This window comes from Geotrypetes seraphini, chromosome 5 (assembly GCF_902459505.1).
Source record: "Geotrypetes seraphini chromosome 5, aGeoSer1.1, whole genome shotgun sequence".
NCBI lineage: Eukaryota > Metazoa > Chordata > Amphibia > Gymnophiona > Dermophiidae > Geotrypetes > Geotrypetes seraphini.
This window is the reverse complement of record NC_047088.1, coordinates 24,553,079-24,579,023: the sequence shown is the minus strand read 5'-3', so window position 1 is coordinate 24,579,023 and position 25,945 is coordinate 24,553,079. Positions and strand designations below refer to the sequence as shown.

Genomic DNA, 25,945 nt, shown 5'->3' with positions numbered 1-25,945 from the left:
TCTTTAATCACAGGGCACTGAACATGGATTAAAGTTTATATCCTGTACATTTCAGGTGTGCAAAAATATGAAAAGGAGCAAATGTTTGGTCAATATTTGGCTGCTGGCACTGGCATTGAGGGGCAAATTCTATAATGGTGTCCCGACTGTAGGCAGTGATAGGCGTTCGATCCCTGTCAAACCAACCAATTGGGATGCACGTTAAAAAAAAAAAAAAAAGCCCAACCCCTGGAGGGTCACCCATATTGTAGGCATTTTTGCACCTGAGCCAACCAGAATCTTAGGCCTCCTTCCCAGTGCATTCTGGGAGTATCCTAAGATTATGATTGGTCAGATCCCTTAGGCCACCCCTATGGGAAAGACGACCAGCAGGATGTTCCTGTGGGAAAGAACCATGCTAGGGATAGTACAGGCTATTTTCTTAGTGTGTGGTAAGAAGGCCCCAACTTTGAACTGCAATTTAATCGGTCCTATTGGCTTGATTAGCTATGTGGGCACCTGCTCTGAACACTTTCAATGCCGAGTGAGTTCAGGGATTGCTCCATTTCTGCCCGGATAGTGTAATGACAGAGGAGATATTCACCATCATTGCCCAGTTAAGTGCCACTGAATTTCTCCTCTTGAGGCGCTCAACTGCTGGGTTGCTCTGATGCTCATCTTGGTCACGGTAGAACCCTCTACCGTAGCTTAGCAAAAGAGGGCCTTTGCCTGGTTCTTCCGCTCAATGTGATTTAACCAGGCGGTAGCCTCTCTTGCCTGGTGAAATTCTTTTTACTATTGGGCCCTGCCTTTTGCTTAACTTTCCTCTAACATAAAAATAATATTAAGCTGCAATATTCAAAATTTATTTTTGTAGTTCTCATCCCCAAAAGTTTGTGCTAAAAACAGTTTCTAAAATGATTAATGGCATAACATTAACAACTCTCCAGTCTTCATTCTTGCTATGTGCTTTACACCTGCTGGCAAACAATGAAATTATGTTTTTGTTTGCCCAAGAGCTAAAAATTAAATGTTGTTACTGGGACCGAGAGGATGGCCCATGCCAGAAGTTTGATTTTGATTTATTGACCGTGGAATACTGAGAAGTCAACTGAGAGGCCTCACAGTTAACCATTTATAAAGCTTTAGATGTACTGCTCTGTAGTAGTTTGATGACAGAGAGGCTGCTGGCTCCTTACAGACTGAGATTTATTGAGGCATAAGCTTTCGAGGACATGAGTCCACTTTGTCAGATGCATTTGATGAAGTGGACTCTTGACCTCAAAAGTCTATGCCTCAATAAATTTGTTACTCTATAAGGTACCATTAGCCATTGGGCCATTTATATACAGCTGTTTTAAAGTACAAAGCATATCACTAAAAAATAGTTTTATTTGAATTCACCTAAACAAAAAGACGTTACTACAGAAGAGTTTTCCCAAATCCAATTTTAACTACTTTATCAAATTCTTTGGGGATTGTTTTACCAAGCTGCAATACGCGCTAACGTCTACTTACCACAGCTTAAAAGAGCTAACTGTGGGACATGTCGAGGTGTTCCACAGTAATTTTGCACTCTACACGTGCAATCTGTGTGCTAAAATATTAAAATACTAAAATACGAACAGATCAGAGAAGGTTATCATGCCGCTATACCAGGCCGCTATACCAGGCCCTCACCTGGAGTACTGCGTCCAGCACTGGTCGCCGTACATGAAGAAGGACACGGTACTACTCGAAAGGGTCCAGAGAAGAGTGACTAAGATGGTTAAGGGGTTGGAGGAGCTGCCGTACATCGAAAGATTAGAGAAACTGGGCCTCTTCTCCCTCGAACAGAGGAGATTGAGAGGGGACATGATCGAAACATTCAAGGTACTGAAGGGGATAGACTTAGTAGATAAGGACAGGTTGTTCACCCTCCCCAAGGTAGGGAGAACGAGAGGGCACTCTCTAAAGTTGAAAGGGGATAGATTCTGTACAAATGTAAGTAAGTTCTTCTTCACCCAGAGAGTGGTAGAAAGCTGGAACGCTCTTCCAGAGGCTTTTATAGGGGGAAATACCCTCCAGGGATTCAAGACAAAGTTAGACAAGTTCCTGCTGAACAAGAATGGGCGCTGGTAGGGCTAGTCTCGGTTAGGGTGCTGGTCTTTGACCAGAGGGCCGCCGCGTGAGTGGACTGCTGGGCATGATGGACCACTGGTCTGACCCAGCAGCGGCAATTCTTATGTTCTAATACTACTATCCACTCAGTCGTGTCTGACCCTTGGTTACTCTGTAGGCCAGTCCTCGCCATGCTTCCCTCTTTCCCACAGCTTTTTTCAATTGCTTGATGTTCATACCCATGTCATTCTTGATGGCATACAGCCAATGGGCCTTTGGCCTCCTCTACTTCCTTTTACCACTGACCATTCAGAGTAGCACCTCCTATTCTACTGAATTCGCCCTCATCACATATCCAAAACAGATCAGTTTCTGTCTGGTAATCTTGCCTTCCAGGGACAACTCTGAGTTTATATGGTCAAGAACATCTTTGTTGGTGAACCTAGTTGTCCATAGGATTCGTATAAGTCTTTCCCAGCACCACACTCGAAGGCGTCAATTTTTCTTCTATCTGCTTTCATGATTGTCTATGTCTCACAGCCAAATGTCACAATTGGGAACACAATGGCAGTGATCAGTGTTTGTTTGATGGTGACTGAGATGTCCTTGAACTTCCATATTTGGAGCTAATTGACGCTTGATCTCTGCTGTAGAAACACCACTATGATCAATGAGGGACCCATGGAAAATGAAGCTGTCAACCACTTCTATTTCTTCATTGTTGATCTCTATGTGGACTTTCTTGTTGGCGGTAGTCATAATTTTGGTCTTCTTGTTGTTCAGGTAAAGTTTCATAATTCTTCATTTTTCTCATGGAGGGGGTATGTCCGGGGGGTGAAGAGTGGGCATTTCTATACTAAATAAGTTATCCCCTCTTTTACTAAGGTGCGCTAATCGAATTAGCGTGCGCTAAATACTAATGCGTCCATAGACTAACATGCACGCATTAGCATTTAGTGCATGCTAATCGGTTAGCGCACCTTAGTAAAAGAGGGCTTTAATGCAGGATTTATCACGTGAGTCCTTCCTGACTAAAAGATTAATCTCTTCTCCTTCCACCCCCGGATCAAATATCTCTCCCTTTCTATTCCTTCCCTCCCTCTCTTCTTCCTCAGGTCCATTATCTCTCTTTCTTCCCTTCCTCCCTACTCCCATTATCCAGCACCTTCTCCCCCTCCCTCTCCATTCCATCATCAGCGACACAAAGGTGGTGGCATGCAGCGCCATGCTCTTATCATGCTTTCTAGAGCTCATCACTTGGCTATAGCTTCCACCGGTGGCCCCTCTGGTTCTGCTTACATGTCTATAGCTCGCTCCCTTTCCCGTCATTTGGGGTTTAGCATCTGCTCCCCCCTCCCATTGCTCTACCTTAAAGATGGTCTTCTGGTCCCCAGCAGTGGTATCATTGCACATACATTGCCTGAGGCATGCTTCAAAGCACTTCCCTATCCTGACCTATCTCCTCTGACATCACTCCTTGTTACTCTGTGGATAGGATAAATCAGAAGGAAAGCTCATACCAGGCCGCAGACAGTGTATATGCAACATTGCTTCTGCCTGGGACCAACACAGGGTAGACTGGTGTATGTGTGTGAGATGTTGCATCGCAGGTGGGGGGAAAGGTGCTGGATCATGCTGAGGACAGGAGTTGGGGGTGGAAGAGAGCAGAAGAGAAGTGATAAATTTTTTAAATCACGATTAACAATTAATTAAGTGCAGAATTAATTGTGATTAACTTGCAGCCTATTTATTATGATACAGTATACTGATAGTGAAGCATTTCATTAATCTGCTTTGGGATTTTTATTTTAATTATTAAAAAAATTTATATACCATTTAAAACTAAACGGTTTACATAGTTTACATACACAAAGTTAAAATGACAACAAAATAAAAACAAATACAAAATAAAATACTCATATAATAAAATGAAAATGCATGCAATCCTCAGGAAAATGCCATAATGTGGACAGAAGAGCCAACAAATTAGCAGCCTCTTTTACAAAGCAATGCTGCGCTAACGGCCACGAAGCCCATAGAGACTGAAAGGTCTTCAGGGCTGTCACTGTGTGGCAGTCGCTAGCAGCTTTGTAAAAGAGGCCGTAAGGGTCTCTTTAAACTAAGGGCTCCTTTTACTAAGGTGCGCTAGCGTTTTTAGTGCGCGCTACATTGCCGAACATGCTAACCCTGCGCTATGCGCCAAAAACTAACGCCAGCTCAATGGTGATGTTAGCATCTAGCGCGTGCGGCAATGCAGCGCGCGCTAAGACTGCTAGCACAGCTTAGTAAAAAGAGCCCTAAGGGCCTCTTTAAAAAAAAAAAAAAAAGGGCTTAGCATGTTTTAACGTTCCTCAGATAAGTCACTCTTAGCTTTACCCTTATCCTAATCTGCCAATTCCACACTTCATTCCTTTCATTTAGCTGCCCCCTATGCATGGAATAAATTACCCGAGTTTGTCCGCCAAACCTCTTCCCTTTCCTTGTTTAAAAGCAGACTGAAAACCTACCTTTTTGATAAAGCCTTCAATCCTTAACCCTACTCCTCTGCCAGCTGATTAACCGTTCCCCTTAACTGTATCCATGACAACCTGTTTGTCTTTGGGAAGCAGAGCTGAGCTTGTGATGTCATAATTGCTCTTCCACCAATAAGAGCCAACCTCCTCAGTGATGTCACAATGGCTTGATTGTCCTGTACTCCCCTCTGCCCTCCAACCCAGCCAGCAGATTAACCGTTCCCCTTAACTGTATCCATGACATCCTGTTTGTCTGTCTTGCCTGTTTAGATTGTAAGCTCTTTCGAGCAGGGACTGTTTTCTTACTCTTTGTGACTCTGTGCAGTCCTGCGTGTGTCTGGTGGCGCTATATAATAGGAGTAGTTTTAACATAGGACTTTTCTACACGCTAAGCTTACTTTTAATGTAGCCATAATAGGGGGCTTTGTCTTTTTTTGCAGGTCTCATGCTAATTTTTCTATTAGCATGTAAGAGCGGCAAAAAAATTAATGTGGGGGCACTTACTGCCTCCTATTTAGGAGATGCTGTTTTCCTGGGTTAACTTTGTATTAACCAGTTAGCACACATTGATTGAAACGTGGTAGCTGGTTAATGCAGACATGCCCATTATGAGGTTGGAATTGACTCGGTAGATATATCACAAATTCATTACCCACCCAAGGCATGTAGCCTTCTAAAAAATAATTTTTTAAAAAAATCACTACCATGTGCTTAGTGCACGGAAAACACAAAATTACCACAAAATACTTTAATGCGTTTTGCAGGAAGCATTTTACCACATGCTAAGAATGCATTAGGGCTGAATACCATGTATTTACAAGGGCCCCTAAGCAAAGAAAATCTCCAGGAGAATGGACCGATAGAGCAAGACTCTTTTCTTGCACTGCTGGTACTTTTGCATAAATGCAAATCATTCTAATAAAAGGGTTGGCAAGAAATCACTAGCTTTTTTTGCTGGAAAAAAAAGTTCCAATTATACTTTTCAAGATGCAGTAAAGTTTCACAGGGAACTTGGAAAATTGTACATGTTTTTGAGTATATTAATTAGCTCTTATGAAATCACTAATAATTTTCCAGCTCACTGATGATTTTGTATAATTTATGCCAACATTTCACATTTGGAAAATAAGAGACAACATGGCTTCACAAACCTCATTGACTTCTTTGACTAGGTGACCAGAGAACTGGATAAAGAATGTGCACTAATTGCAATCTATCTGGGCATCAGCAAAGCCTTTGACTTGGTCCCTCATAGGAGGTTCAATAGAAAAACTGCAAGACGACAGGAGAGGTGGTGAATGGAATTTGTGCGGAGGAAAGAAAGATGAGCAGCGGCGTGCCCCAGGGATTGTAGGGTTACTAGATGTCTGGATTTCCCCGGACATGTCCGGGGGTCCAGACGGCTTTTCAAAACCTGGCACTTTGTTCCGGGTTTTAAAAAGCCTCCTCAAATCGTGTTGGACAGGAAGTCCACGCATGACATCATTGCGTGGCATCCACACATGCGCAGACCTCTTGCCCGACAAGAGCAGGCAGAGGGGGGTGGGGGTAAGGCGGGACTGAGGGGTGGGATTAGGGCATTACAGGGTGGGGATGGGCGGGCCTAGGGGTTGGTCTAGGAGTCCAGATTTTCTGATTGGAAAATCTGGCAACCCTAAGGGATTGGTACCGGGGCCTGTTCTGTTTAGTATATTTTTGAGTAATATTTCAGAAGGGTTAACATGAAAAGCATGTCTTTTTGCAGAGATACTAAGATTGGCAAAAGAGTGGACATGCCGGAGGGAGTAGAAAATATGAGAAGAAATCTGCGAATGTTAGAAGAATGGTCTGATGCATTTGGACAGTAAAAATTCAACGGAGCTGTATATGCTAGGGGGTGAGAAGTTGATAAGCAGGGACTGGGAGAGGGCCCTTGGAATGATAGCATCTGAGGATCTCAAGGCTATGAAACACTGTGACAAAGTGATGGCTGTAGCCAGAAAGATGCTGGGCTGCATAGAGAGAGGAATCGCCATTAGAAAAAGGAAGGTGAGGCCCCACCTGGAGTATTGTATTCCGTTTTGGAGGCCGTATCTTGCTAAGGTACTAAGAATCGAAGCTGTCCAGAGGAAGGCAACAGAAATGATTATCTGGATTGTGCCGAGAGACGTACGAGAAGAGGCTTGAATACGTATAATTTAGAGGAAAGAAGGGATAGAGGAGATATGATACAGGCATTTAAATACTTAAAGGGTATTAATCTACAATCTCTTTCGGAGATGGTGAAACGGTAACACTAGAGGACATAAGATGAGGTTGCAGGGTGATAGACTCAGGAGGATCATGGAGAGGGTGGTGAATGTCCGGAATGCCCTGCTTGGAGAGGTGGTAGAGGCAAAACCAGTGATGGAGTTCAAAAATGTGCGGAATTGACACAAAGGATTTCTGAATAAAAAGAGGATAGTAACGACACAAAACTCTAGAGATCTAGAGCTATGATAAACAGGAGTGGTGCTTAAATGGCAGCCCCCGTTATTTGGCAAGATGGATCAGCTTGGACAGCGACTCCAGTGGCGGGACATCTATGGCCTGTGTCCCATGTGTGACCATATGGATCAGGATCAAGAAAGCGCATTTTTTACCACATTCATACAGTCTGAATACAGGTCCTGCCTATCTCAGGGGACAGGGGAAAAACATCCTATAGTGGAACTTTGCAAGTAAAATGAACAATTATTGGATGGTTGGTTTAACATTGTCTCAAAAATGAATGTGACCGTTAGGTGGACTGGATGAACCACAGAGGTCTTTATCTTGCATCATCTACTAAGTTATTAGATCGCACTCAAATTTGTAAACATGACAATATGCATATTTGCCATAATTTTTGTAAATAATATCACCTTCAAGAAACCATTCTCATCTTTGCACATTGGTCAACTGGTTTGCGAATCTAAGAAAATTATATAACTTCAAATAAAAGTTAAATTACATAGGGCTCCTTTTAGTAAACCATGGGGTCCTTTTATTAAGGTGCATTAACCGATTTAGCACGCGCTAAAGATTAGCATGCGCTAAATCGGTTAGCACGCCTTAATAAAAGGACCCCTATGGTAGGCACTAATGTGTGCTTACCATGGCTTAAAATGGCATACGGTGGGATGCACTAAGGCATTCCATGGTAAATTTTGAATGTGTGCGCGCAAAGTGCACAGTGAAATATTTTAAAAATGTTATTGTTATTATTAATAATGACAGGAGTTGCCATTCAGCATATCACCAACAATTGGAAAGATTACACAAGGTTAAATTACACTTTCTGGTGGAATTCGCTCTGCCATATATATAAGATGGAAAGAATATTTGCCATACAAAAAGGGAATTATAATCATTTTAAAAAGATTTGGGGGCCATTGATAACATATTGTAATGATTAGAAACATTTTTTGCACAAATAAACAGGATGTTTTGATGAAATATATTATTTATATAATATACTTGAATGATTTTGTTGGAAAGGGAGGATGGGGGAGGGGTTTCAATTTATTTATTTGAGATGACAATAGGAAAGATTTTCAAGTGTTCTAAATGCATTAATTGTTATATTATTGTGCACTTGCTGTGTGATGTTAAAATGAATAAAGATTTTGAAAAAAAAAAAAAAATATATATATATTTTCCTAGAGGGGGCGTGTCTGGGGAGGAACGTGGTTGTGTCTGCGTTGACCAGTTACCACAGCCACATTGTCACATGCTGATTAGTGCGTGATTAGCTTGTGAGCCCTTAGGGCCAGATTCTATACATGGTGTCTAACTCGATAGGCGCCTAGAAAAACGTCACCTACCATATGTCAATCAAAGTTAGGTGCCATTTGTAGAATCATGCACGAGTAGGCATGAACAACTTAGGCTTTTCTTGGTCTAAAATACCAGTGCCTAACTCAATCCACCCCTAACCATGTCTAATTGCCGGTAGGTTCCTTGGTGTAGATGCTTATTGGCTATCTTAATTTTTAAAAATTTTAATGGCGCTTTCAGTTGTTAGCACACCATTTTCCGATCTGCAAGGGCAGGTCACGCTGTGAGCGCTCGAATATACTGACTCCAGAAGAAGCCTAAGTGGCGAAACGGGTCCCGTCGGGCCGATACTTCGAGCCTAGCTGAAAAGCGACTGCTAAACAAGATGTGTCGCTAAAGTTATTTTTCATGAAACACAAAAATTTCAATGAGTGTTAAAAGCATTTAAAAATATTCAAAAAAACCTGGTTTGAAGCCCAATGAAAGACAAAGTGCCGACCTGTAGTGAACTGCTGCAATAAGCATCTAGCAGCACAGGTATCTGAGGGCTTCATTCCATAACCTAGTGTGCACAAGTCCGGTATCTTAATTTTTAAAAATTTTAATGGCGCTTTCAATTGTTAGCACCAATTAAAAAAAAAAAAAAGTTAGGTGCCTTTTATAGAATCAGGGCCTCACTGCCTACAAAACAGGTGGTGTTAAGGGATCACACGCTAATCATAGAACTTAACGGTATTGCGGTATATAAACTGTTATTATTATTATTATTATTTTTCATGGCCAGGCACTCATGGGAAAATGAGTGTATTGCAATTAATACAGAAAACAGGAAATATGGCCATGTTTTGCTTCTGTTTTAAAAATAGTCTTAGCTTGCAGGAAAAACTTGTAATTTTGGATGACTGTCAACTTATTGATTTATTTTAGACTTAACCATGTGGAAATATAGGTCAATAAACAAGATATAGGTGATACCATTTTATTGAAGTATATTAATATTTATCTGCCATCACGGTTCTATGTTTCTATATCTATAACTAGCTTTGGAGAATTTTATTTTATCAGGTCAGTGAAGAAACAGTGCAGTTTTAAAAGTAGGCTAAATATTTATTATGCCTTTATCCATGTAAATTAACCATAAAAAAGGGTATGTCAAAGTCCCACAATAATATATCAAGAATTAATAGCCGTCATAATCTATTAAGGGTCCAGCAGGGAGCCATTATGGAATAAATGAAATTGATTCAGTTTGCAGAGTTGGGAGTTTGTGGAAACAGGAATAGCACGGTGACATTTCCCAGCCTTTGATGGTGGGTGTCACAATTGGAATGTAGACATATCTTTCACCCTGGGTTGGTGGGGGGGGTCATAACGGGAAGCTTTTGAAACAGGCACATAGCATACTGAATGGTGTGTTTGGGCCGATTGGTGAGGCTGGGCTGTTTGGAATTTTTTTGATCTGCAGAGCACAGTAAGTACAATACAATGCAAAGGGGGTGCTAAACATTTCTCATCCCAACCTGAGTGTTATTTATCCTTTAAAAAGAGGCCGTGTTTGGGTTTTCCTGGATGTCTGGTAACCCTAAGGCAGTCAAAAACACCAACTTTAAGAGTCATGAAGATGTGGCATGGCTCCTTGGGGAGCTAGAAAGAAGTGGCAGGGTCACATGGCTTGGAAGGAGGATGCATCACTGCAACAGTGATAATGGGTTATGAACTTGGCCTGCATGGTCAGAGGACAGTGGTGCTATCAATCAACCCCATGAGGATGGAGTCCACTGCAGCCACAGTTTCTGAGCTGAGATGGTTAGACGCTGGTGAGCTTGGATTAGGAGCAGAGTGCTAGGGATTGAGAATGGGAGAGGAAAGAGGAGAGAGTGTACTCCTATATACTGTGGGATCAGGCTTGTGGGAGGAAAACAGTGAGATAACGTGACAGCTAGGGTAAGGAATGGCAGAAAGAGAAAGGATTCTGAGGTTGTACAGTAGGGAGAGGGGTAGGGAGTGTTGGTGTTGGATCTGGAAAGGGGGGAGAGGAGGGAAAGTATATTGTTAGACTTGAGAGAGAGAGACATGGTGAGAGTGGGAATAGTGAGGGGGAAGGGGAAGAGAGACCATAAAAGTGGTGGGGTTGGTCCCGGTTGGGGTGCAGTACTGCGGTCAGGCTTGGGGGGTGGGGCTTATAGAACCAGAACGTGAGAGTGGTGGGGTTCAGCCTGATTAGGGGGGGAGGGAATAGAAAGTGAGAGGCAGCGTTTTAGATCTTGTAGGGGACGAGAGTGAGAGTGTAAGACTGCATAGAGAACAGGACAGGGAAACAAAATTGATGGTGTCAGGTTTACAGGAGAAGAAAGTGAGGGAGGCAGAGTAGAAGAGGGGGTTTGCTGACTTTTGATGTACTTGCATAATGCTCCTAGAAGAATCCTGCTCCAAAGCATTCCTAAAATTCTTCCTCTGAACGATCACTTATTTTTCTATGTATATTGCAGTTTAAGTTATTCCATAAGAACAGTGATCATACCACAAAATACACAGAATTTCAAAATACCGCACGAGCTGAACCACAAACTTAATTTTCCATTTTATTTTGTACAGATCTTCCCCTGGGACATTATTTTGACCTTTATTTTCATTTACTGTGAATTATGAATTTTTGTGATACTGGGGTTCCTTCACGCATCTCTGACTTGTGAAGGGGATTCAGTAATCTCTTTCATTTGAAAGGAAGCTCCAGAATGAGAGGGCATAAGATGAAGTGAAGAGGTGATAGGCTCAGGAGCAATCTAAGGAAACACTTTTTTTTTTTTTACAGAAAGGGTGGTAGATGTGTGGAACGGTCTCCCAGTAGAGGTGGTGGAGACAAAGATTGTGTCTGAGTTCAATAAGGTGTGGGACATGCACAAGGGATCTCTTAGGGCAGTGTTTCTCAACCTGTGGTACATGTACTCTAGGGGGTATGTGGACTGCCTGCTGGGGGTATGCAAGCTGATCACTGATTCCTCGCTGCCACCCCCGCCACCCCCTGCCACCATTTAATTATCCCCCGCCACTGCCACAACTCCGGGACGGGAAGGGCTAGGCGTGTGCAGCAATTGCACGCCGCTGGCCCACAAGCCTTCCCTTGACGCCAATTCCAGCTGGCCCGGACCTTCTCTCCAACATCCAGCTGGCCCTTCATGGAGTTGCAGCAGCGGTGGGGAATAATTACATTGTGGCGGCGGACGTGTTGGCAGACAGGGGGGGAGGAGGAATCGGTGACGGGTCAGCTTGGGGGCAGGCAGGCTTTTGTATGGGTCACTTTGGGGGTGGGAGGGAAGAAGGGGGTGGGACAAAGGAGGGATGGGGCACTAACTTGGGACACAGGAAGGAGGGAGGGAAGGAATAGAAAGGGACAATTGGTGGGCCTGAGAGAGGGAAAGAGATGGTGTACATGGGGAAAGGAAGAGGAAAATTGGGCATAGAGAGGAGTGAGGTAGAGATGCATGGAGAATAAAAGGATGAGAGGGAGAATTGTTGGATATGGTGGTGGAGAGGAAACAGAGGGATAGATTGAAGGGGATGCAAGGGGAGGAATGTTGGACATAGTGATGGAGGGTAAGATGTGGCATGGTATTGGAGAGGGGTGATAGAAGGAGAAATGGGCAGTGGTGAAAACTGATCTGGGGATGATAGAGGAAGAAACGTTGGACTCATGGAGGGACAGAGAGAGATGTTGGTTGGGGAATGGAATGAGGTCTGGAAGAGAGGAAGCATGCAAGAAAAAAAAGAAAAAAAGAAAGAAAGAAATATTGGATGCACAGTTAGAAGGAAGTGCAACCAGAGACTCATGAAATCACCAGACAACAAAGGTAGGAAAAATTATTTTATTTTCAATTTAGTGATTAAAATGTGTTAGTTTTGAGAATTTATATCTGCTGTCTATATTTTGCACTATATTTGTCTATTTTTCTATAGTTGTTACTGAGGTGACATTGCATATTTTAAAGTCATCTGCCTTGACATCTTTGAAAACCCCCCGAATATAAATTATAATTAACATTTTCTCTGCATACAGTATGCTTTGTGTTTTTTAAAGTTTTGTGGTTACCATTATGTATTAATAAGATTATATTGTGTGTATATGAAAAGTGGATGGTTTGTTATTTGATTGTTCCATATTATTTGTTATATGTATTACATTTAATGAAAAACTTCTAATAAAAAAAAAGAAAAATGAATGGAAGAAATTGCATTACAATTAGTATTATTATTATGGGGGTGGAGTCAAGGGCTAGGTTTGGGTGGGTTTTGGGCGGAATTTGGGCGGGGGTACTCGGTTGGTATTTGTTAGGCTTAGGGGGTACTTGGCTTGAAAAGGTTGAGAAAACACTGTCTTAGGGAGTGATGGAGAAAGTGGATGCTGTGGATTGGCATGACTGGATGGGTCATTTGGCCTTCATCTGCCATGTTTCTATGAAGCAATCAATGTCTTAGTTTCACTTGTGCTACGGTCCTATGCAATTCCTGATATTAGCTACTATTTAATAATAATAATAACAGTTTATATATCACAGGACCGTGAAGTTCTATGCGGTTTACAATGATTAAAAGATGGTACAAATTGAGTGGAATTAACAGAGTTAAAAGCTAGTAATTAACAGCTCTAGGGATCAGTTATTATGGAGTAAGAATTGTATGGGTCAGCTGCCTAGATACTTCATGAACAGATATGTTTTTAGGCGTTTCCTAAATTCCCCATAAGTAGTAGGCGTAAGCAATTGTTCTAGATCTTTACCCCATAATGCTGCCTGACGTGAGAAAAGGTGTTGATGATGTCTTTTGAGTTTACTTCCTCTAACTGGAGGGGAAACAAAGTTCAAATGTGAGCTTCTCTTATGTCTGTTGGCTGAGAAAGAGAAAAGGTCAGTTATATATTTAGGGGCTAGGCCGAATAGTACCTTAAAGCAAAAACAACCAAACTTGAACTTTACGCGTGCCTCCATCGGTAGACAATGCAGCTGTCGGTAGTAAGGTGTCACATGATCGAACTTCTTCAGCCCGAAAATCAGTTTGACCGCTGCATTTTGCACTAGTTGTAATCGTCGCATATTCTTTTGGGAAATTGGACAAATAGGCAATATTACAGTAGTCAAGTTGACTAAGTACGAGGGATTGTACCAGAATTCTAAATGCTGACATATCAAAATATGCTCTAATGGACCGAAGCTTCCAGAGAGTGAAAAAACTCTTTCTGATTAAGGAGTCTACCTGGTCTTTCATGGTTAGGCTCTGGTCTAGTGTTACACCCAATACCTTCATAGTAGACTGAATAGGATAATTAAGTTTATTGACGCATAGTAATGTTTTGGTGTCAAGCGGGTGAGGCGAAGCTATCCCCAGTATCAATGATGTTTGCGAGAATGACCTTGCTATAGCCAGGAGCTGTCATATAATATCTTTCAGCTCTTTTGGCATTCAGGATTAGACCCAGGTTAATATGCTTTTTCTGTACCCCCAGTCAGCCTTTTTTTTAATCATTCTAATTTGTTTTAATAGCTTGTGGAACAGAAATCAGCCAACATGTTGCAGGAGACCATCCAACACAAAACGAATGGTCTGAGATGATAATGGTAGCAGCGAATAAATTATTTAAAAGGTTACAACACCTTGGAGGACCAGAATCTGCTTGCAGCACACTAAACCCAATATGGTTTGTCAGAAACGCTTGAACCAAAGACAGCTGCCATTCAGTGACAACGTTTAAAACACTCTGACTGGACAGCAGGGGTGCCTAAAAAATATGTATATGTTAGATCTGTAGGTATAATGCCTCCACTGTATACAAATCTCTCTCATTAGGGATATTCTGTAAACCTGACCACTGCTGCATAATATATAGTACACTGAGGCCCTGTTTACTAAAATGCACTAAAAGTTTGCATCTAATGCACATTAATCTCTGGATTCTAATATGGTGTACAAATTTTCATGCATAACTAACCCCCTCTTTTACAAAGATGCGCTATGCTTTTTATTGCGCGCTAAACACACGCTAAATGCTAACTCGTGCATGCTATCCTATGAACACGTTAGCGTTTAGCGCAGTGTTTTTCAACTGCCGGCCCGTGGACCGGTGCCGGTCCGCAGAAATTTTCTGCCGGTCCACAGGGTCGGCACCGCCATCGGGCCCAAGAGATTGTTCTGCAGCTGTCGGTCCTCGGTACAATCAATGCGGCGTCTTCGGGCCGGTTCCCTGAGTGCTGCAGTGCACAAAGCCGTGGGAAAAGGCTCCTACCCGCGGCCTGCGCTTGACCCGGAAGCCTTCTCTCTGACGTCGCAACGCCAGAGGGAAGGCTTCCAGATGAGGCGTGGGACGTGCATGAGGAGCTGCTTCCCACAGCTTTGTGCAATGCAGCACTCAGGAAGCCGGCCCGAAGCCCCTGCGTTGATCGCACTGTGGACCGTCCTAAAGCTAACACCGGGGGGCAGGCCAGAAGGCAAGGCACATGGAGGGAGAGAGACAACAACAGCAGGGGAAATGCTTTTATTTTTTTTTTATTTAGTCTGTTCAGGAAGAAATGCATTTGTTTCTTTTCCTCTGGGGTTGTACTGCTTGCAGTCTTGCATCTTAGGGTTTGTTTGTGAATATTACTACTTTTAGTTTTTGGTCCTGCATTTGCATGGGGTTATCTATTTTCTGGTAGGAATGAATGTTGAAAAACATACAGTGTGTTTTGTGTATTTTTTTTTTTTTTTAGTTCAATCATTTTGTGTATTTTAATTTTGTGGTTAACCATTGTGGGCTCCTTTTACAAAGGTGCGCTAGCTTATTTAGTCCTCGCTAGCCGCTACCGCCTCCTCTTGAGCAGGTGGTAGTTTTTTTGGTTAGCACGCACTAATCTGGTTGAGTGCGCTAAAAACGCTTGCGCACCTTTGTAAAAGGAGCCCTATGTGGTGTTATTACGATTATATTGTATGCGTGTATATATGAAAAATGGATGGAAAAATGGTGTTACAATTAGTACAATTATGTGGGTGGGATCTGGGGCACGACTTAGCCCAGTGTTCTTCAACTGCCGGTCCACGGACCGCTGCCAGTCTACAAAATAATTATTTTATTTCCGCCGGTCCATTGGTGTCAAAAGGTTGAAGAACACTGGTTTAGCGCATGGGTTGATTTCGCGTGCGCTAATCACACGCTAAAACGCTTAGCGCACCTTTGTAAAAGAGGGCCTACATTGGCTGTCAATCAGCGAGATGTTCGGCACTAGTCGGTAACAGTAGAATTCACAAGCCAAAACATTCCTTATTGGAATTTTGGTCAAATCTATGTGAGTGGTAGCATTCTTTGTATATCATCATTTGTGATTCTCAAGACTCCTGAGGCAGGCAGTCATTTGAATGTACCATTGTGACATTGGAGGAATAAAGATCTTCATATTATCAGATGAGTTGGAGGACACTTTTTTAGTGCACATCATTCTGATCAGGGGCATGGACAGAACAGGAGTGCTCTTTAACGATGTGTGCGGTATTACTGAATAAAAGGAATCCATGCCTAACTTACGTGCTGGGATTTACATCAGGCTTCAGTGAGAGTAAATCCTTGTAGCCCAATTTCTGTGTGGAAATCAGCTCTAAGCCATCGGTTCCCAAACCTGGACCTCGAGGCACCCCAACCAGACAGGTTTTCAGGATATCCACAATTAATATTCATGAAAAAGATCTGCATGCCATGGAGCAGTGCATGCAAATTTCTCTCATGCATATTCAAGGTGGATATCTTGAAAACCCGACTGGCTGGGATGCCTCCAGGACCAGGTTTATGAACCAATGATCTAAGCACTATTCTGAAAATGATGCACAACTTGCAAAACCATTTATAGAATAGCACTCCATGCAGATTCTTTCAGTGTCATTTTCTCAGCACTATTTCATGAATCTAATCCTAAAAGGGCGATTTTATAATATAGTTTTCGTCACCCTTGCTCGTGTGCTGAAAAGTGTGTGTGTGTGTGTGTGTGTGTGTGTGTGTGTGTATGTGGGAGCAGAAGCACTCGTTGATTGGTGATCCGTGAAGCAGGCACTCCTCTACCAAAACGCGGCGCCTTGTTGGGTCCTTTTGAACGTGAACAGGGTGCTGCAATAATGAACTTTGGCCTTGAATATTGATCACAGAGTGGAAGTCATCTTTTCATTCCTATTTCTATGTTGTCTACCAAGTTTGAGCATTATTTTTAAGCTGGGTTGTGTCTATTATAACGTCTTATCAGGTCAAGCTCCATCATGTTTGATTAATTCATTTTCTTTTGTTACTCAAAAATATTCACATAAAGGTCATGTTTTTCTGATGTTGTTTAGCCATCAGTGAAGGGCTGCAAATATAAAAGATTTCATGAGCGCATGCTTTCATATCAGGCTGCTAGTTGGGACAAAGAATTCAAACAATTATCTCTCATGTCCTTCTCGTACCTGGAATTTAGAAGGCATTTGAAAACGTACTTATTCTCCAGATTTTTGGGCTCTTAAATTTCATTGTGATCTCTCGGCTGTAAGTTAGTGTAATCTTTTGTAAGCCACATAGATCTTCAAGGTTAAGCGGTCTAGGAGTTGATTTTTATGCTATGTTATGATTTTTCTGTAAGCCTAATGGGCGGCATAATATTATTGTCTACGAGAAGCACTTCACCTGATTCTAAGCACTTTTATCTTAATCTTCGTATTTAGTAACGGAACTTATCTGCATTATTTTCGGCTTGAATCCTTTATACAGCACCATCAAGCCGCTTCAATTTTGTCCCCAACGCGGCCTGCGTTTCGCGGTTCAAAGTTTTTTCAACCGCTGCCTCAGGGTTGTTTTGCTCGAACGGTAATATTTCTCCTTCTTCTCCATACAGACCTATAGTCCTTCTCATAGCAGATGCAATGGAAAAGTAGGAATACTTTATAGTTTATAGTGAGTGATCCATTGTGAAGCATATTATGCCGTGACCTTAGCCAGTTAAATGCTGAATATTGGCACTTAACCACCCAAGTGCTGACTCTACTCCTGAACTCTCCCAATAATAGTTGGTTTTGAATTAAGTGCTAACCAGACATTTTTTTTTAATAGCACTAACCAGTTAAATGCTATTGAAAATGTTTGGTTAGCCTCCAACAGGCAATTTAACCAACCAGAAACCCTTTCTGACAGCAGCTGCGTGTACCAATCCTCCCATTTTATCAATGTCCTGTGAACTAGCTGAAAAAAAATTGTGGTATTTTTACATGTGCTATTACATTATTTTCTTAGTCAAATTATTTACACCATGTGGCTGTCTAGATATTCACAGCCTTTCAGTTTATTTCTTGGTAGCGGAAAATGGTGTTAAAATGCTCAGGGACAGAAGACTTGGAGAAGCAAAACCCAACATGTGCTGAATGAATCAAAAACAATTTGGACGCCTTTAGCCTTTCAGGCACTGGCTCTACCTGCTGTTATGGCAGATGTTTTCATAAATGCCTAGCTTCTCTTTCAATCTGCTTTGAATAATTTGAGCAGTAGTAGACATCCAGATTCTGAAATATAATTCATCGATGCAACTGAAAGTAGAGCAGAAAAATCTGCATTTTATGCAGGTAGGCGTCCCAGATATTGAACAGCCATAAATTAAGGGTGTAGTTGTATCAGATTCCAGTAGGTGGCCTCTGTCATAGTTCTACAGTATATTCAGCATTTAACTGGCCTTGTTAACTGCGTAAATAGGACCTCGTAAAAATCAGTCATATCTTTTTGCAGTAGCCTATAGCCAGTTAAGTGTTGAATGTCATTATTACATTTGACTGCCTATGTTTCAGCTGGCTTCAGAGAAACAGAAATTCAATGCTAGTGAATTTTTGCGTTTAACGCTGGCAATGGTCAGCAAAATGCTGGCCACCATCGGCTGAATAATGGGCTTGGAGAGGAAAAGTAGGCGAGAGCTGATTGTGATGTATTTGGATTTAATAAAATATTTTAATACTGAGAAGACTGGGGGTGAGTGTCTAGGGAGAGGTCACCCCAAGGTGTAGAAGGGATTAGGAACTGGTTGAGTGAGAGACAAAAGAGGGTAGTGGAAAGAAAGGGGATTAGTGAAGGAGTCAGCCAGCGCTATATCTGCTATTTGTGTGGTTTACTTGATTGCATACAATTATATGAAAAGCAGCTGTAATTCACCATCTCTTATAACCTGCTGGCCTGCGTCTGATCCACCCCAAATCCCATCTTATTTGAACCACGTAACTTTTGTCATATATTCTCAAATTCTATAAACCTTGGGGGTAGATGGCGGTGAGGAGTGGTTTTTTAGCTGCTGCCGCTGCCAGTATTATTCCCGGATAGTCAATGCCAGGCCATGTCCGGGCACCGTGATTGAATATCCAAGTTTATGCACCCAGCTATCTCATATACGGTACGGTGTGATAGTCAGTACTTAACTGCCTAAGTGGCATGGCACAAAGACAGGACTGACTTTTAAGCGGTTCAATTTGGCCACTTATCTTACGCGGTTAAGCGTTGAATATCAGCACTAGAGAATGACACAGAAACATAGAATATGACGGCAGAAAAGGGCTATAGTCCATCAAGTCTGCCCACTCCAATGACCCACCCCCCTGACTTTACTCCCTTAGAGATCCCACGTGAATGTCCCATTTTCTCTTAAAATCTGACACGCTGCTGGCCTTAATCACCTGTAGAGGTAGACTGTTCCAATGATCGACCACCCTTTCTGTGAAGAAGTATTTCCTGGAATCACCTCGAAATTTCCCTTCCCTGATTTTCAGCGGATGCCCTCTGGTGGTCGAAGGACCTAAAGGACAGAAGATATCATCTTCCACCTCGATACGGCCCGTGACATATTTGAACGTCTCAATCATGTCCCCCCTCTCTCTTCGTTCCTCTAGTGAGTACAGCTGCAATTTATTTAGCCTTTCTTCATACATGAGATCCCTGAGCCCCGAGACCATCCTGGTGGCCATTCGCTGAACCAACTCAATTCGCCGCACATCTTTCCGGGAACTCATGTTCTCGTCCTGCCCCGGAGAGTTCTTTCCCTGTCAATGCCCCATTCTTGCAAGCTATAACCTCATCTGCACAAGCCTCAACCACTTTAAAATCCTAAGTAGCAACATTCTAGAGCTCAGCTTGTGATGTCATAATGCCTCATTCCACCAATACCTAAGCTCCGTCCTCATCTGCACAAGCCTCGAACACTTTAAAATCCTAAGTAGCAACATTCTAGAGCTCAGATTGTGACGTCATAATGCCTCATTCCACCAACGCCTAAGCTCCGTCCTCATCTGCACAAGCCTCAAACACTTTAAAATCATAAGTGTTCGAGGCTTGTGCGGTTTAAGGCAGAGCTTACAGGACTGGGGGTAGGGACAGCGACAAAACTCACGTGGACGGGACGGGCAAATTGAGTTCCTGCGAGGACGGGGAAAAATATATCCCCGTGTCATTCTCTAATCAGCACTTAACCAGTCAAGTGCTGACTTCGCCTTTGGAACATCCCCCATATCGCCTGTTTCCAGTTTGGCACCAATTGGCTATTTTCAGCATCACTAACCAGTTAGGTGCTGCTGAATTAAACTGGTTAGTCCCAAACAGGCAATTCAACTGGCCAAGAGCTATTCCTGGCTGGTTTTGTCATGATGAATATTGATTCCTACATGTATAAGTGCCAGTTAGGTGCTAAGGCCTGAATTCTCTAAACGGCGCAAGTAGGCACCCAAAGTCAGTGAAAAAATGTTTTTGACTGAGTTTCAAGATGCCTATCTTTTGTAGAATTGCATCTATCTTTCAACTGATTGAAACCAATTTACTAATTGACCCCCCCCTCCTTTACAAAGCCGCGTTAGCATTTTTAGCGCTGGTTGCCGCGGTAAGAACTCCAACGCTCATAGGAATTCTATGAGCTTCCGAGTTCGTACCACCATGGCTGGTGCTCAAAACGCTAGTGTGGCTTTATAAAGGAGAGGGTGAGTTTGGTGCCTATTTATTAGACACCTAGCTTTAGGTGCCTCTTATAGAATTTCCCTCCTAAGAGACTCATTTGAAGAAAGTTGCACATGAGGTCATACTTGTGCTTGAAAACGATCTCATCTAGGGTAGGAGTGGATTAAGCATGTCCTGCTATAGTACGAGGTGCTATCCAAAAAGTTCAGGGAATTCAATTGTAAAAAAATTGTTTAATGAAACTCCTAGGTTCCACCTTCTCCTTTGAAGTAGTCCCCTTGAGAATGTATACAGCGATCCCAGTGTTTTTTCCACGAGTCCATGCATCTATGGGATTCATCTTGGGTGAATGCTTGAGGACCTACTGCTATTCTGCCTGGATCTCTTCAATCATGTTAAAATGGTGCCCTTTCAGTTGTAATTTCATTTTGAGGAATAGGAAAAAAATCACAGGGAATAGGGAGGGTGCATAATCACTGTTATGTTTCTGGAAGTCAGGAATTGTCTAATAATGAGTGATGTGTGAGCGGGCACGTTGTCAAGGTGGAGCAACCAATTTTTGTTTTTCCATTTGTCTGGGCGTTTGCTTCAAAACCTCACACACAATATGACTGTCCTACTATCTCACAGACATCGTGGATAGTTTGCCTATGATCTGCAAGGATAGTCTCTTGAACTGTTGCTATGGTTTCCGGTGTTGTGCTTGTTGACGGTCGTCCAGAACGGTCATCGTCGTGGACAGATGTTCGCCCATCCTTGAAGTGTTTGTACCAAAAAAAGGTTTTGCTTTGGCACATGGCCTTATCTCCAAAGGCTTCATGGAACATACGATGGGTTTCTGCAGCAGTTTTTTTAAAGTTTGAAACAAAATTTGATGCAGATCCTTTGCTCAGTGAAATCCATCATATCAAAATCCGCCAAGTCATTAAAACACAACCGTACAAAATCCCACAGAACAAAACAACGTGACCACTCAGCTGCACGCCCGTTGGCACACTGATTCACAAAGCATACTGCTAGACACCTCTAGCGGCGGAAGGGCATACTATACCCAGTTCACCCACACTGTTTACGTTCCTTGAACTTTTGGGTAGCACCTCGTATGTGCAGCCAAATGTCACTCCTTGTTTGTGTGACTAGTAAGTACATACTTCTTCCTTTAAAATATTAAGTCACGTAGGGCTGTTTCAGTCATGAGAGAACGACCAGGTGATAGGATCAGTCGTCTCTCTCCTTGGGATCTCAATAGTCAGCTGGGGATGTAGATTTGTAGTTTTGTTGTCATATAGTTTGGTATCATCTTGTGGAAGGTTTTGAAGTCAAGAACCAGGGCTTTGAAGGCGCAGCGTTTTTGGATGGGCAGCCAGGGCAGGGATGCTCATGCAGGAGTAACATGGTCGCGGATGCTCAGGTTTTTCAAGAGGCGGATGGCAGTATTTTGCACATCTTGGAAGCGGGAGAGGGTTTTGGCACGTAGGTGTTGCAGTAATCTAAGCGGGATGCTACAAGATCATATGGCATTTGGGTGAATTCGGGTAATGAGAAGCATGCACGGATGCACTTTAACGGTGGCAGAGGAAGTTAAAGGATGTTGACACTAATTTGGATACATGATCTGTGAGTGATAAATTTGACTCAAGAAGTACTCCTAGACTGCGGATGTTGTCCTTGGCTGTAGGGGTGTCATTTCCCCATAAAAAGGATGGACGGGGGTATGCGCAATAAATTTTTTGTATCCAGAGAAATTCTGTTTTTGATTTGTTTAGCTGTAGTCTGTTTACACTCAAATTTATGTGCCATTTATAGAATCCACCACTTAGGTATTATGTTTCAAGTTTTATTAGGATTTTATATACCGCCTATCAAGGTTATCTAAGTGGTTTTTACAATCAGGTACTCAAGCATTTTCCCTCTCTGTCCCGGTGGGCTCACAATCTATCTAACGTACCTGGGGCTATGGAGGATTAAGTGACTTTCCCAGGGTCACAAGGAACAGTGCGGGGTTTGAACCCACAACCCCAGGGTGCTGAGGCTGTAGATCCAACCACTGCGCCACACACTCCTCCACTGTTCACACTTAATGGCAGATAATGTGGAAATTCCTGCACTGTCTGCCACAACATTTAACAGAGACAACCCAGTTAAAAAAAAAAAAAAATACTCCCGTGGTAGTGCAACCCCTATCATCTTCCCCCTCCCCAGTTTGATCCCCCAAGTTACAACCTCCATCATCTTCACTCTCATCCGCTCTTGAGGAATCCCTCGTACTTGATCCAGCTTCCCAATAAGCTCCTCCCACCCGAATGCAAAAAAAGCCACACCCTCTGTGCAATTATTTTTTACCTGGTTTGAATATCCAGTAACTAAGTCAGTACAAAGGCACTAAATTGTAGGCAAGCATTCAATATTAATGTATATATCTATAACATTAATAGACTCAAGTTTCAGAATCTATCCCCACTCAGTGCTGTTTGATCCTCAGATGCACCACTCCATGTTCAAACTGTATCACAACGTTAAGCTTGATGTGCAAAATCTTCCCTGGATCAATGTTTAAACTTATTTTAAATTTTTAGTAACATCCTTATTTAGTAAGATACTATAATTTACTTAAATATCTAATATAATTAAACGCTAGGCCGCGCATGCGCATTCCCATCGCATGCGTCCGTTTTCCGTGAGATGTACAGCATCTCAGATAGGAGTGCGCATGCGCCCGAAACACTCACTCTCCTACCCCGAGACGGATGTCGGACACGGCGGCTGTCGGCCCGTGCTGTTTTTTTATCTGTCCTGCTCCTTGCCTGAAGTCCTCTCTCCTCCCCCGAGGCGGATCGGACGCGGCGGCTGTCTCCCCCGAGGCGGATGTCGGACGCAGCGGCTGTCAGCCAATCAGGGCAGTAGAAGGAACCGAAGCAGCGTGTGAATACTGCTACACACGCTGCTTGAATCGCCATGTGTAGTCGGGCCCGTGGGAAGGGAAGGGGGGGCGGCAAAGGACTCGGGCCCGCGTTTGTAGTCGCGACTGTGGGAAGGGAAAGGGGGTAGAGGAAACGCTAATGCTGCTGTGTGGGGGGAGGGAAATGGAAGGGGGAGGGAATGCTGCTTTGCACAGACAGACAGAGGGAGGAAGGGAGACAGAAAGACACAGGGGCAGGTGCACAGGGAACTGCTGTGGGGGAAGGGAAATGGAGGGGGAGGGAATGCTGCTTTGGACAGACAGACAGAGGGAGGAAGGGAGACAAGAAGAAAGACACAGGGGCAGGTGCACAGGGAACTGGTGTGGGGGGAGGGAAATGGAGGGGGAGGGAATGCTGCTTCGGATAGACAGACAGAGGGAGGAAGGGAGACAGAAAGAAAAGAATAAAGACACAGGGGCAGGGAGATATACAGAAAGACAAACAGACAAAGGGGGTCAGGGACAGAGACAGACAGAAAGAAAGACAGCGGGAGTCGTTTCAGGAGGGGTGCGGGATGCCGCAGAGGGAACTTTTCCAATGGGTGCAACTGGGCGGCTGTCGGGAGCCTCTGATCAGGGGCAGAGCAAGGTAAGTGTATCATAGGGATAAGAAGGAGGAGGGGGGGGAGAAAAAGGAAGGGACACCTACTGCTGGACAGGGGGAGAAGGAAAGAGGTACTGATGGACAGGGGGGGTGAAGAAAAAGGAACGGAGGCCTAATGTTGGACAGGGGGAGAAGGAAGGTGCTGCTGGACAGGGGGGGAGGTAAAACAAAGGGAGAAGGGCTGCTGCTGCATAAGGAGACCTGTGAAGGGGTGGTGGTGGTCACAGGGGAGGTAAAAGGAAGGGAGAATGGACAGGGAGCAGGCAAGGGGTGGTGATGGACAGCCAAGGAAAAAGAAAGACAGAAATAAAGAAAGCGGCTAAGGAGAGAGAGAGAGAAAGAAATAAAGAGAGACACACACAAATATATTCTAGCACCCGTTAATGTAACGGGCTATAAGACTAGTTTAGTAATAAACAGTTTCATAAGTGTTATTAGAATAAACTTATCTTTCAGTTTGTGGTCAGTATAGGACTTCTAACGCTTTTTCAAGGCAGAGTCTCTAACTATGACCACACATTTTTTAATATTTATTGGCTATAAAAAAATGTCTGGTCGATTTGGATGGCGTTACCATAGTTAGAGACCCTGCCTTGAAAAAGCGATTTCTCGCGAAACATGTCGGCGTTAGAAGTCCCTATACTGACCACAAACTGAAAGATAAGTTTATTCTAATAACACTTGTGAAATTGTTTATTACTAAATATTTAAGTAAATTATAGTATCTTACTAAATAAGGATGTTACTAAAAATTTAAAATAAGTTTAAAACATTGATCCAGGGAAGATTTTGCACATCAAGCTTAACGTTGTGATACAGTTTGAACGTGGAGTGGTGCATCTGAGGATCAAACAGCATTCAGTGGGGATAGATTCTGAAACTTGAGTCTATTAATGTTATAGATTGAATATTCAATAGCCATTTGTATGGGAATGCGCTAATGTCTACTATATGGTAAAACCCAAATAAGCTAATCAATGCAGCTTAGTAAAATGGTCCCTAAGGAGCTTATTTACCCGGGTGAATTGGCCTGTCTGAAAATTGCCTTCCTCAGAATGGATAAAAATTACATCCGGGATTTGCGATGCATTTATGATACATTTAGCTGTCTGAGAAAGAGCATTCAGGGAGGCAGGTCAAGCTTGGGAGAACTAAAAGCAGAGATGTATTAAAACTTTCAAGTATGAATGTATGCTTTTCCCCCTCTTCCTCTGCACACAGAAACAAACAAACAAAAAAAAGATGTGCAAAGCCTGTGAATATTTTTGTCACAGGGTACCCATTTTAAAAGCAGTTTCATAAGGAAAATTCTGTGAAAAGCTGCCTAGTAGTTTGACAGTACAAAACTATCCATAAATTATATACATACATGGCCGCTGAAAAATGCTCCTCTTTCTACCCATAAGCAAGGTGTATCTTGTACTAAATGCAGGGGAATAGAATGGAAAACACTGATGTAGCAAACAATAGAAAATAAGTCTTACCGATGACGTAGGCTAGAAGCAATGCCAGCGTCACCGTGATGGCTGTAGCACTCAAGGCGGTACATTTCCAGTTGCAGCACTTGTAGGGCTTGGTGAAACTGAAGGCTGGCCTAGAAAAGGTGCTTCTAGGGAGAGGCCTGGGAGGTGGCGAGTACACGGTATTGGAGGTTAAAGGATAGTTCTGACTGGCTGCACTGAAGATCGCTGAAGAGCCAGATCCATGTTTAAACAGGAAATGCCTGTGAAAAGAAGACAGAGAACCAGATTAGCCAATAAGGCACTATGAACGAGCAGCGTAGAAACGGGATAAGTCTCAAAAAGATGGCCTATAGAGCGCAGATCCCACAATGGTTGTACTCAAAGTTGTTTCTGTAAAATACTAGCCTACGTCCACATTTACATTTCTAACTTTAGGTGCGAGTAGTGGCCTAGCGAGGGTGAGTGACACCCCTCCCTCGCCCTCTTCTGCACCTCCCTACTGCTCCTTCTCCATCCCCACTGCCACGCGGCTCACAGATGAAAGTGCACGGGACAATCGCGCGCGGACAAATAAGCTGAGACAAATGTGTGCAG

The 25,945-nt window shown here is 43.0% G+C and overlaps 1 protein-coding gene across 1 annotated transcript in view; it reads right to left on the bottom strand.

Moving 5' to 3' along the window:
- TENM1 (teneurin transmembrane protein 1) overlaps positions 1 to 25,945 on the bottom strand; it is a 698,125-nt gene that overhangs the window by 411,641 nt on the left and 260,539 nt on the right. The window contains exon 5 of the mRNA XM_033947005.1: positions 25,373 to 25,611. Within this exon, the coding sequence (XP_033802896.1) occupies positions 25,373 to 25,611 (239 nt within the window). The remainder of the gene's footprint in view (positions 1 to 25,372; positions 25,612 to 25,945) is intronic.